The sequence below is a fragment of the Monopterus albus genome, unplaced genomic scaffold (genome assembly GCF_001952655.1).
Source record: "Monopterus albus unplaced genomic scaffold, M_albus_1.0 scaffold72.1, whole genome shotgun sequence".
In the NCBI taxonomy this organism is placed as follows: domain Eukaryota; kingdom Metazoa; phylum Chordata; class Actinopteri; order Synbranchiformes; family Synbranchidae; genus Monopterus; species Monopterus albus.
Window position 1 is genome coordinate 1,877,105 of NW_018127952.1, and position 12,895 is coordinate 1,889,999.

The 12,895-nt window shown below is 38.4% G+C and overlaps 2 protein-coding genes across 2 annotated transcripts in view; one reads left to right on the forward strand and one right to left on the reverse strand.

The window, feature by feature from the left end:
• Nucleotides 1–6,270, forward strand: part of adamts7 (a disintegrin-like and metallopeptidase (reprolysin type) with thrombospondin type 1 motif, 7) — a 44,872-nt gene extending 38,602 nt beyond the window's left edge. The window contains exons 24-25 of the mRNA XM_020605860.1: nt 111–273; nt 3,858–6,270. Coding sequence (XP_020461516.1) covers nt 111–273; nt 3,858–4,003 — 309 coding nt within the window. The 3' untranslated portion in view covers nt 4,004–6,270. The remainder of the gene's footprint in view (nt 1–110; nt 274–3,857) is intronic.
• A 3,690-nt stretch (nt 6,271–9,960) lies between these two features.
• calml4a (calmodulin-like 4a) lies at nt 9,961–12,879 on the reverse strand. Its single transcript, XM_020605832.1, has 5 exons — nt 12,468–12,879; nt 12,327–12,357; nt 11,915–12,055; nt 11,165–11,353; nt 9,961–10,506 (listed from the first exon to the last, which is right to left on the reverse strand). The coding sequence occupies exons 1-5, from the start codon at nt 12,468–12,470 to the stop codon at nt 10,409–10,411; spliced, it is 462 nt and encodes a 153-aa protein (XP_020461488.1). The 5' UTR covers nt 12,471–12,879; the 3' UTR covers nt 9,961–10,408.
• Nucleotides 12,880–12,895: the final 16 nt, after the last annotated feature.

Genomic DNA, 12,895 nt, shown 5'->3' on the forward strand with positions numbered 1-12,895 from the left:
ATAAGCAAACCTAACAGCAGTTTAATAAACCTGTCACTGCATGTTGAACTCAATGCATAAGATTATTATACATTAAACATTAAAAACCTTTTTCAAAACTCTCTCTGCAGTGTTCTGTGTCCTGTGATGGTGGAGTGCAGCGCCGTCTCATCAAATGTATTAACACAAAAGCTGAAACAGAAGAAGAAGTTGACCCAGCTCAGTGTGACCATGAGCCACAGCCTGAGAGCACCCAGAGGTGTAACATGGAGGAGTGTGAGAGCGGCCCCTCTGGTGAATATATCAAGATATCAACAAGCATCACTACTGTTTGAATACACTCTTATTAGCGTTGTTTTACTGTATTCTGAATGATTAATCCAAATTGAGTAACAAGTGAGCATTTTACAATTGAATGTAATTATCATGTCTGTAGGGAGCACTCAGTGACAGTGTGTCTCAAAACCGATTGTTCAGTTAAAAATGTTAAATTCAAAACTATTGTCCAGATTCCTGTTGAGAATCTGGAGGCATTTATATTTTGTTGCTGTCAGCATCAGCAGTGGCTCTCACTCAGCACTGAAACTGCTAATTCCTGCTTTCCACCATGCACTGTCCAGACTGCCAAAAGAACAGCTGCAGCTTTACTTAAGCCACATACTGGCATCATCTTGTAGCCACATACTCTGAGGTACCAGTGAATCTCAGATGGGTGACTCTTGTTATTGCAGCAACTATCAACTGTTATTCCACACACTGCAGCTAGGGCTCAACTTTCATATTATTGCATTTACACAATAAATATTCACTAAGTTGTTTAGCTAATGTTTCTAGAGTGCTGTGTGGTCTGCACAACAATAGTGGACATAAACATAAGGGGTGACACCATAGCTCTTTTATTAACGCTGTTGCACCACAGCAAGAAAAGGTTTGGATTTTCTTACAACATTTACTCTGGTCTTCTCCCAAAATCCTAAATCATGCAGATCATGTGAACTGCAGCCACTAAATCGCTTGTAGGTGTTATAGGCTCCAGTCCTCAGCAACCTTGAAGAAGTTTAACAGCTCCCAGTGGTGAAAGAAGTACTCAGATCCCTTATGTACTATAAGTAAAAGTAGCAATACCACAGTGTAATAATACTTTTACAGGTAAAAGCTCTGCCTTCAAAATGTTACTTAAGTAAAAACACAAAAGTATTGGCATCAAAACATAAAGTAAAAGCACTCGTTATGCAGAATGGCATATTTCACATTCATATATATCACTGGATTATAATTACTGGTGCATTATCATGTTCATCATATTTAATGTTGCTGCTGGTAAATATGGGGCTTATATGCTTATAATTTGAAGTAGTGCTGGGTATATTTTGACTTTTCCACCAGAATGTCTTATGATTATACTGTTATTTTTGCATTAATTTAGTGCTGAAAAGTAACTAGTAACTAAAGTTATAAGTTAAATGTAATGGAGAAAAAAAGTACAATATTTACCTATAAAATGAAGTGAAAGTATGAAGTAGCACAAAATGAAAATACACAAGTAAAGTACAGATACCTCAAAACTGTACTTGAGTAAATGTACTTAGTTACTTTGCACCACTGACATCTACAGGGAATGGATGAATGAACATGTTTTCTTCATTGGAGAAATCCAGAAAGTGTAAGAACCAGTACGACTTATGAAATGCTGTCTGTCTTAATCCATGTCTTAAAACATAAGCTGTATGAAGCAGTGCACCATTCCTTACTTGACAGCAGCATAGATGTCACTAGGAATCCACCAGCGCTCTAACGACCAGTGGAAAGTCTGACCACAGTAGCCTCAAAGATCTTCTTTGTTAAGCAGCCACACGCTGACGCTCTTTTCTTTATTTTCACACTGAGTTGATGAAGACATCTGCAATCAAAGCAACTATTCACAAACATAGATTATAGATGGTAAATTATGTCATTCTTTTGCATGAAACACATGATTCATGGCTTGACATCTCCTTTTTTAACTTTTAATTGAGCACAACCCTAACCCTGTCACACTGTATCCCAAAACCTTTCACTCATAGTAGAGGTTTGTATTTGGCTTTGATGTGTATGTTTCTTTGAAAATGATGAGAAAAGGTTTGAAAATGTTCCAGTTTTTCTTTATAGGTGTATTTTTGCTCCACAAGATGTTTGAAAGTGGAGCTTATGTAACTTCATCACCCCTATGAAATGAGTCACAGTAGAAGAGAAATGACAATAATCCAAAAACATTTTTGCAGCCCTTTTAATATTTGTGCTTTCTGTAATTAAACAAACACCAGGTGCACTTTCTCATTCAGTTTTCAGATGTAGGCCTCAGCAGGTCGGTGGCATTTCTGTTTTATATGTCAGATATGAATTGATGTTGTTTCTCACAGGGCAGCCCGTCACAGTTTGAATGGCAGCTTTGCTGACATTTTCAAGGCAGAGAGGTACAAAGGTGTTATCGTAAATATCTGAAGCGTACACTAATGTGGCAACAAATATTTGGCCGTGTTAGTGTGGTGACTCTGAGTTAATAATGTATTTTGAGGCAATCAGATGCTTGCGAATGTTCTTTCACTGGAGCTTTCACAGTAGCATGTGTGGTCAGCCTTACAAACACAGCTTACATGAAATCTGTGTTCATGTTCACATGCAAAATACAGCCTTACAAACACAGCTTACATGAAATTTGTGTTCATGTTCATGCAAAATAATATGAAATACCATGCATATGCAGGTGAAAAAGTTTTATTCAAATCCCATTCTTTAAGAAGAACCCAGCAAACTGAATCCAGAAGGCTAAAGTTGGTCCCATGTCCCCTTTTTTGTTATTCAAAAATAGCAAATGGGAGGTGTAGAGAAGAAGAGCCGCATACAGAAAATACTGTGTGTAGAGCTGCAGCTGTAACCTTTGTACCCCACTGATGTCATGGGGACTTTCCCATCTGGGTCACACTGGAAATTCAGAACAACTGGAGTTTTGAATATTGCTTTACAGTTGTGGGTTAAGGAGTTCAGTATAGGCCAGGATGAATGGTGCAGCCATGGTGCAACCAAGATAACAGTGACATCGTGTCCATCCCATTCTCATGAATGTGATACCTCAGAAATGTCTTGAGGGATTTTTCAGATTAACAACACATAATAACTTTTATTAAATTCCTTGAAAGCCTTCACTAGATATATTATATGAGTCTGGACAGCCATGCATGTAAACTGCAACTTGGTTGGTGGGTGGAGGCATACAACCATGAGGCAGTGATTCTAGATTTATTTTTAATATTGCCTCTAAAACAATCAACAGCTTGCCTTCAACACTAGCCATCTGCTGTCTGCAGTCAGCCACAGCTTTGGGGCTCATCATTTACATTACAAAAGCCATTTAAATAATCAGATCTAATAATCATAATGTCGCACTTTATATGCAGAATGTGAAGGCCTTGACGAGTAAACATTCAACTTGATCTGAAGGACTTTGAGGCCTTCTCCATGAGAAAATGGAGAAATAAAATGTCTTTCTCCTAAAATGAGTATCTGTCACTGGCAATGAAAAGCACATAACACTCCAATTTTCTGGAGATTTAAAGCTGACCTAAAATATTTAAATCATCTGTTAAAACCATCAGCTGTTTCCTTCGCCTGTTAACATACTCATCTGAACTGAGATTCCATCAGAAAAGCATGGGTTGTTTCTTCTTTAGTCTATCACAGTATATGGATTATTATTTACATCTGTCACTGTTCACCTTAAGGGGCATGTCCTATGGTGCCTATGATTCACTGTGTTATGATCAACAGCTGACCAGCATGAGTTGAATGAAGTTTATCTAACCTCTGTATGTCACCTCTGTCTCTGTCTGCCACCCACACAGAAACAGTCTGTCTTCATGACCGGCTCACGTTTCGTTTCTGTCGGACTCTCCACATGCTTGGCCATTGCAACTTGCCCAGTGTACGAGTACAGTGCTGCAAAACCTGCAGCCAGCGTTCCCGCCCTAGCATCACGACTAGCCGCTGAGGCGCAACAAGGTAGCCACTCACATGGCTCATCATAAGGAACAATGATTACACCAATGAGTAAAGGAACATATTCATTTCATCACCAATACACACACCGCTCAAAGATTAGTTGTGAACATACTCCAAAACGCTGCATGTTTGCACTGGTGAAATGAGTGTACAGGGTTGAAATGAATTGGAAATGCAACAAAGCATTGCCTCCCTCTTAGCAAAACAATGAGAATGTAAATATTTTTTTTTATATTATGTAGTGTCATAGCTGTTAAAAAGAAGGGTAGTATAGAAGGGTCTCCTATCAATGTAGCCAGGTTAATAATGCATTATCACACATCTAGATAAACCGCTCATTAACCTTCATGGTTGGCACAATGCTCTCATTTTAAGGACAGCAGCAAAAACTGTACAGAACAACGGAGACGGGTATAAAATTCATAGTGTGGGTTTAAGTATTATGTGGTATAAGTGATGCATAGATGCTTCATGTGACATTTATAAATAACTGACTGTTTACTAAGCCCCTTAGTTCTTGTTCCTACCCACGTCAAAGTTTTTGATCTTGCACATATTGTATGTAGTTTACAACAGCTCTCCTTCTCCCTGCTCCACTGTGCTCTACTATGATCTGTTACCCTCCACCAGGCTCTGCCCAGCTCTTCAGTTAATCGTCATTATGAAATTACAATAAATGAGAATGCAGCAACTGATCAAGCAGAAATAATTGAAGAGCTTTGATTGGTTAAAAGTCAATCCCGCTAAAAACATTTAGAAGATAATATCACTGCACTGCTGCCAGTGCTGTTCAATGAGTTTAGGTCTCAGGAGGCTTCGGCAGCACCTCTCCACATTAAGACATGTATTAGAGCAGATTTACAACAAAAATACAGTTTTTAAATAGTTACATACTGTTGCTTTAAAGTAGAAGTTGACAAAAGCAGGTTTCTCATTTCTAGTTTGTGACATATTGTCGTGTGTTTCAGTGACAACTACCACTGGCAAATTTACCAGCTATAGCTAGCTAACAAGCCTAACTTTGGCTCCGTATGCAGTTTAGAAACTCTCATCGTAAACCTCAGGCAAACCTTTCAGTGTTTTGAGTTGACTGTTTTAACAGAAAAAAGTGAGCATTCTCACCGGTTGTAGTAGATATGGAACTAAAGAAACACTCTTGTTATTGTATGTTTTCTGTGTTGAAAAGATATGCTGAGTCTTTTTCTCATTCTAATATAGTTTGGTGAGAGTCGTGCTTTGATGTTTGTATTTTTAAGTTAGGCTTTGAGGATGCTGACTAAGCTATGATTGGACTATCACTGTTCATGGGAGGGTTTTAGCAAATGGTCAAATGGTTAAATGTCCACAGCAAGCATTTTTGAACAGTTGTGTAATGTAACACTTTAGCTTTACCGCACGTTTTTATGTAACAAAGTAAAATTTAAATGTGAAAAGTGGAGATGCAGTAAATACTTGGTGCTACAGGCCACACAGGCTCCAAACATTTTGCGTCTGGTATTGGCAGGCCCAGTACCTTCATGTACTTGAGTATTGGATAAACTGATGCCATTATTTTTATTAACCATGATTGAAATATGAATCAGATTCAACATTTCAGAATACACATTTCTGAAGTGATTATGAAATTGTTAGAATGGAGAGAAACATTAGTGTCATATCACATTAGGTTTAGTAATGTGTATCAATGTTCTGGTACTCCAGTCTTGGATTTAGACTCGAGTCTGACTCGAGCCCAGATTTTAAGGACTCATGACTCGACTTGGACTTGGACTAAAGCACTGACCACATTCAGACTTGGAAGATGTGTGTGTGTGTAATAGACCATAATATTGATATTAAAACATGTTCACTATGCTGTATCAGCACACTTCCATTGAAGCGTGCACTCTGCCTTTCAGTAAATCATTTTTAAGTATCAAATTGCTGAGCAATATGGTGATGGGACACACTGTTAGAAAGTTTGGAATATAAAATGGTGAGAGCTGTGTCAGTTTTGTTTAATGTAGATCTTGATGACTCTGGGACCCATTTTGGGGATCCCCAGCATCTCATCAAGATGTATTTGTGCAAGTGGTGTTTGGGTGTGTCCATGTTCATTATGGTAATTTGATGACAAGGAAAAATTGTTCAAGTGACCTTGCAAATATCAAAAGGGCTGTACTTCATCTCCTCATTAAAGCAGGGGTGTGTTTTGGACATAACGTACAATTATCCAATCAGTGTTTAACCTCACAGCCCCTTTAAGAGACGTGTGAGTTTTAATGTTTGGCTTGTGGTGTTTGGGTGTGTCCATGTTCATTATGGTAATTTGATGACAAGGAAAAATTGTTCAAGTGACCTTGCAAATATCAAAAGGGCTGTACTTCATCTCCTCATTAAAGCAGGGGTGTGTTTTGGACATAACGTACAATTATCCAATCAGTGTTTAACCTCACAGCCCCTTTAAGAGACGTGTGAGTTTTAATGTTTGGCTTGTCAGATGTCAGTAAGATTTGCCACTGAGGAAATGGATCTGATCGTGCGTGAGATGAAGGTGCACGATCACTAATCAGCATGGTGTTTATTATAAATACATATATACCTCAGTGTTTAACCTCACAGCCCCTTTAAGGTGCACGATCACTAATCATTGCTAGCATACTGGGAGACTTGCCAGGTCAGTCGTCAGTAAGGAAATTGATCTGTTCATGTGTGAGGTGAAGGCATGCATTTATGAGGATGCCCCCAGTCCTCCAAGGCTGCTTGAGGTGAAGCCGGTGTAGGAGGACATAGCAGCGACAGTGTCCCTGTTTTCTGGCATCCCCAGAATACAAGCATTGTGCACACAGGCACGCATCACAACACGGTCAAAGCGCCCATTAAATAGCAATGATGGCTGTTGACCACAGACCTGGTTTTTGCTGGTCAGTGGTGCAGTCACTTTGTGTGCCCTCATATTACCAACGCATCGAAAATTTACCTGGACACACCCCGTTTTCATCTGGACACACCTGCCAGCACGAAGTCAATGAACTGCTTCTTGGTAAAAAGGCAACGTGATGCATGTCATGGAAATGGTCATTATGCAGGTAGGAAATTAGGAAACACAGACGCGCTGCACACCATGCCTTTGTTGCAAGATAAGGCCCTCTGACTTAGGTAATGGGGACTCGACCCATTGTCAGCTGGGATTGGCCCCAGCCCTGCCGCAACCCTGTTCAAGGTGAGCGGTGTAGATAATGGATGGATGGATGGATTGATGGACTCAACTCAGACTCCACTCAGATTATTCTTCGGTGACTGACTCAAACACTGGGGACTTGAGACTTGACTCGGACTCTAGGTTTAGTGACTCGACTACAACGCTGAAGTGTATTAAGGAATTAGGTAACAGTATTTTTTTACTTTAGCAACTGTGATTTTTAGTTGCTTTAGAGGAACTACACCCTTACTGAGACTTCACTCTTACATCTCTTCTGCTCGTTCCTACATTCAGAATAATGTTTAGCTCAGCTCACACAAAGGCAGATTCATGCTTTAGTGTTTGTTTTTTCCAGCAGTATGTTTTTACTTTTTACAGTGCATAAGAAAAGGCTTTAAGGATGCTGACGAATGTGTTTGAAAAACATAAACAGGAATAATATCTTTGGTAATGAGTCCATCTGGGTTCATTGGAGTTCACTCTTTCATCTTTTCTGCTTGTTCCGGCACTCAGATTCATTTTTAGCTCTGGCACACATGTAGGCTTCAATTCACTCCTTTAAGCAGGAAATGGAAATGAAAAGCAGACTTGTTAATGCAGTCCAGCCGAGGCAGCTGCAGTGCCATTGTGAGCTCATTTATTTCTTTATGCTGTTAAATTTCTAATCTTGGACAAGACATATCTGTACAAAAGCCTTTTGCTATGTTGGATAAAAGAGAAAAACAATATTATGCTTTTGTAAAATATAAAGGTTGTGATAAAGGTGACTATAGACTGGCCCATGAATAGCTGCAATTCTAAAAAAACATTTCTTTGCTGGAAGAATATGGCTTTGGAGTTGTGGGTTTGTAGTTTTAAAGTATTTATTGAAGGAAATATAATCTCAGACTTTCTCAGGCAACTGTATACACACACAACACAGGAACCAAGTTAAATTTCAGGTGCATTACACAGTTCGAAGCAGTAAGTTATAAGTGATCATTATTTGATAATGCAGAGTTGTGATGTACTTCTTATGTGTATCTTAACGCTTTTATTAAACATTAAAAGTTAATTATAAATGTACTGTCTAAATGTATTAGATATAAGTGCAAGGGGCTATTTTTTGATGAGCCTCCATCTCCTTGGTTACTGGTGCCATATCTGTCAAATGCAATGCAGCACATGAGTGTACAGAGATAACGGTGACAGATCAAAATCCTTTTTTCTAACAATGGGCTCTTGTTGTCGGACAGAAGTAGTTAATAGCATTTTATGGCTGACATAACAAATATCATGAGTGTAGGCATTGAGGATGTTGACTAATGTGTTTGGCCAGAGAGTCTTTGCTATGAATTTCATGGCTGCATATTTTTTGTCTGTGAATTCAGTACCCCATATGCTTTGTGATTTGGTGACTTATAGTTTTTTTCCATAACCTAGTGTGAAAGCCAAAACTTTTTTATTTTTACCTGTTCTCCAGAAGTGGTTATGTTTGTGGTCCCACAGATGTTGGTTCTGAAAGATAAGCTAGATATCCAGGGCAAAATCATTTAAATCCAGCACTTTTTGTATGGCTGTGCAGTGGATTTAATGTATGATTCAGCCACTGGATAAGGATTACAGGATAACATTAGGTAGGGAACATTATGTGACTGAATCACAGAGTAATGTATATCGAATGCTGGTCAAAAACGAAGCTAAGCTACACTGAACCTTAAAGGTGCCTTGTAAAAAGTCTGCATCCTCTCCTCAGCATCTAGATCCATATACAGTTGACAAAATACTACTTTTCATGGATGAGGACTGAAACAAAACGAACGAAACAAATAATGTAGTTAGCTAGTGTTATACACGTTCACCGGTGCTAGCAGGGGAGTTAAGTCAAGCATGCTAATTTTTGCAGTTTTAACAGAGTAGGCACATTTAGACATGTCATGGTATGAAAGGCATGGGTGAACCTACAGTAAGTACACTTAAGTGTATCACAAACATCGCTGATGTTGTTGGTTATACCTGTGCTTTTCCTGCTAGAATGAAAATATCAACTTTACAGTCTTTCTTTTTCTTAGTTTTTCTCATGTGTTTATTTTTTTTAGGTAAAAAAAAAAAAAAGTTCTACTTGCACACCCATTCTGTTAAGAACTAATTTAGAAGACTCAAAAGTTTCACCGTCTGGTCAGTCAGGACAGAGGTTTAACGAAGGTCAGTCACAGCTGTAACTGACTGATACATTGACATCATTTACAAACATTCCCACACTGAAGTTTAACTGCATGTCTTATACAAGCCTCAAACTGCAAGATGGTAATTTTTCTTTTTCTCAGTTTAGTTTATTAAACTGTTTCTGTAGTTGTGTGTGTGTGTGTGTGTGTGTGTATAATATGATGAATGTGTTGGTTTCCAAGCACAACATCAACTCTTTGTGACAACCTGCCTACAGTTGGTATGCATAATGCTCCTCAAATACCAGTGATATAATGTTGCAGTAGTTGCTGTAAATACATCTTTCAATGCAATCAATTACTTAAAATCTCAATGTAAACTTCATTTACATGAACTGTTAATAGGCTATACATTTACAAATTTTGTAGAAAATGTTAATCATTTATTAATCTGTGATGTTATTAAATATATTTATATACTGTATTATATACTGTGCTTTATACTACTACAGTAAAATAAAATTTGTGAAAACATGTTTTATGGCAGTGTTTATGTTTTATTTGCATTCATAAGAAAAAGAATGCAAATTACAAGTCACTAATATAAATGCAATATTCACAAAAGTCAAATGTCTGGGAACTCTACATGCAGGACCTTGTTTAAAATAAATAATTTCAACAGGAAAGGACAGTATGTTCATACTCCACAGCTTTTATCACATGTGCATATGAAGAAAAAGCATTCAGCTGTACAGTCAATGATCAACTAGACATTAAATTCAGACCAGTTTGTTTGGATTGGAGGGTCACATTTGAGGTTTACCAGGGTTTTAATGGTTTTAAAGTCTGATCCCAGTAAAGAATAACATGCCAAACATCATAACAGCAGTGCTTTACAATGTGTTCATGCCAACCAGAGGTTCTAATTTAATTACATGACCACCAGCTGCCAGTCTCAGCATGTAGATTTAACACAGTACTGTATGTGATCTCTGCAAACTGCAACTCAGTGTATGTAAAGTCAGCTCTCCACCATGGCTATCGTTTTGGAAGTTCTCTCCTTGAGAAATCAGTAATCGACAGGTGGCAGCGTCACTATCTGGGTGAACTCCTCATATCTGACAATCCCATCTGACTTGATGTTTGCCTCTTTGAAGAGCGCATCCACTAGATAAAGAAGAAAATAAAGATGAAAACTGCTTTATAAGTGAACTTGACATGCACAGAGTCCTTCCTGACAACTCATTTGTATTCCATGGTAGCTCAGCACTCCAGGCTAAACTGCAGCATTCAAGTTTCTGCTGGTCTTTGTTCATTCTTTTTAAAGTCAAGCTACCAAGTCCCCTGCATACTCAGATTGGTGTATTATAGCAGAAACAGTGAGATCGTCTTTACCACAGTTGCTACCATTTGGGGCTGAGCAGTTTTAAAGTGCTATTGTCTGCTCTGTTAGCATCCTGGCATCACTATCTGCTGCAGAAGTTTGGGAATCTAACAACTTGATGGATGTCTCCCCACCAGGAAGCAGCTGGGCTTCCTTTAAATATGAACTGCCTCATGTGCACAACATCCATCCAGCGGCAAAGCACTGACAGCACTTTGAATTAAATCTTTACAATGCTTTGAGGCCAGTTACTGTACGAATGACTACATACTGAATTACTTCAGTGTTGTCTCATTAAAAAAGTCGGCATGTCAGAGAAACACAGAATCCACAGTGTCCTTGAATGCTGTGGAACAGTGTCAGCACAGCAACTGAGCATCTCCCTCTTGTTTTGTTGCTGCTAGAAAAACAATTCAGACACAAAGCTGTCATATGTGTTACCTTCTTTGTTCGTCAGTTTCTCTCCTAACATGGTGAGCTTGGCCCGAAGCTCGGATGCCTGGATGTATCCTTTCTTCTGCTTGTCTATCATCCTCAAGGCCTCCAGGATTTCTGTCTTGGGGTCTTCCTGTTGCATCTGTCTGTGCATCATTGTCAGGAACGTTGAAAAGTCCAGCTCTCCTGTCTTTTCTAAACATGAATGTAGCACAAAAATTAGGCATATGCCAGGCTGCCAAATAAACATACTGGAACTGTCTATTAGACAAGTAAACATGTTGAAGCAGTTGTTGCTCTTCTCCCTTTCATCCATTTTGAGTTTTTGTATATTTATTTCATAGGACAGATCATAAAGCCTTGTGGAAAAAATGGTTAGTTTTTACACTATACAAATAACCAACTTTTTTTTTTTACAAGCAAAAGGCTTCTTCAGTATTCCACTTTATAACTGCCTTCAGTTCAAGATTTTATAATCAACTCATAACAATGTCCAGTATAAGGGAAAAACTGCAGTAGCCTGCATTTAAGAAAAACAATTACAGCACCGCTAAGCTCAAAGACAGTTAAACACTCCTGCATGAAGAGTTCCAACCTCTTTGCCTGTACAGGGATGTATAAAACCACAAAAGGATGTTATTCAAAACACCAAAGCTTTACTGTAAGACCTTTTTTAATTTCTTTAATCACTGTCACCCTGAACAAGTGTTTGCAGTCTTGACTGATCCTCAGTCAAGGTTGTGTGTTGTACTTTACCGATTTTGTGAACTTTTAGATGCCTGTCAATTTCACCAAATGTGGGACTTGCACCCAGGCAGCGCATAACTGTAACCAGATCTTTGGCATCAATCTTGCCCTTTTGCTTCTTGTCATACAAGGAGAAACACTCCTTGAACTCTGCAAGGGAGACAGAAAGAGTATTAAGTACTACACCAGTACAGTTGATTTCATTCTATTAATAAAGAACATTTCAAATAGTTTATCCATCATACAGTAGCAACTTAACATAGAAATACAGCAACACTAATTCACAGGTCAGACTTTCTTTTCCACTGTGAGGTTATTAAAAAGATAACTCTACAGCGTGTATGAATAAGACAGACATTTCAAACATAAAATAATAATAGTAACAGATGGAAAACAACGTGGTGCTGTGAAATACTCTTACCGTTGATTTGAACCGGTGTGAAGAATTTAGCCTGCAAGATTGAAACAGTATGCCGTCACTTGGCAGGTAAGTACACAAGAATCACTGTTTATATAAGAAAGTACATGAAAAGGCTTAATGGAAGACATTTCTCATTCTTACCATTTGTGCAGTTGCTTTGTTCCTTTCCAGGAAAGACAGAGTTCTCTGTAGCCTGCGTCACCTGCCACCTCCACCTGTTTAAAGTCCACCACCTGAAACCCTTGAGGTAATTCAATATGTGTTGCTGTGGAAACACAGATACCAGATCCACGGCGCTGCACTGACCTTTAGTATCCACCACTCCAATAAAAGAAATGGCCCAATTATTAATCACACACTATATAATACCACAGCTTTATATTATAAAATGTTAGTAGATTATTACCATATAAATAGCAAGATTTTTAATTATTTTAGCTATATATGTACAGATAGCAGATATAAGGCACAATCAGGGTCAGGTAAGTTAGGGGAAAGATTTAAGTAATAACCTGCAATGTTCAACAATTTAATTAAGAAAAAAAAAACATCAAATCAAACCAATGAGG

What these genes read in the sequence shown, in the direction of transcription:
- calml4a (XM_020605832.1), bottom strand. An exon ending in TCTAAAAGTTCACAAAATCG is followed by an intron (nt 11,354 to 11,914) that starts GTAAAGTACAAC and finishes ATTCATGTTTAG; the next exon opens with AAAAGACAGGAGAGCTGGAC. An exon ending in GAAACTGACGAACAAAGAAG is followed by an intron (nt 10,507 to 11,164) that starts GTAACACATATG and finishes TTCTTTATCTAG; the next exon opens with TGGATGCGCTCTTCAAAGAG.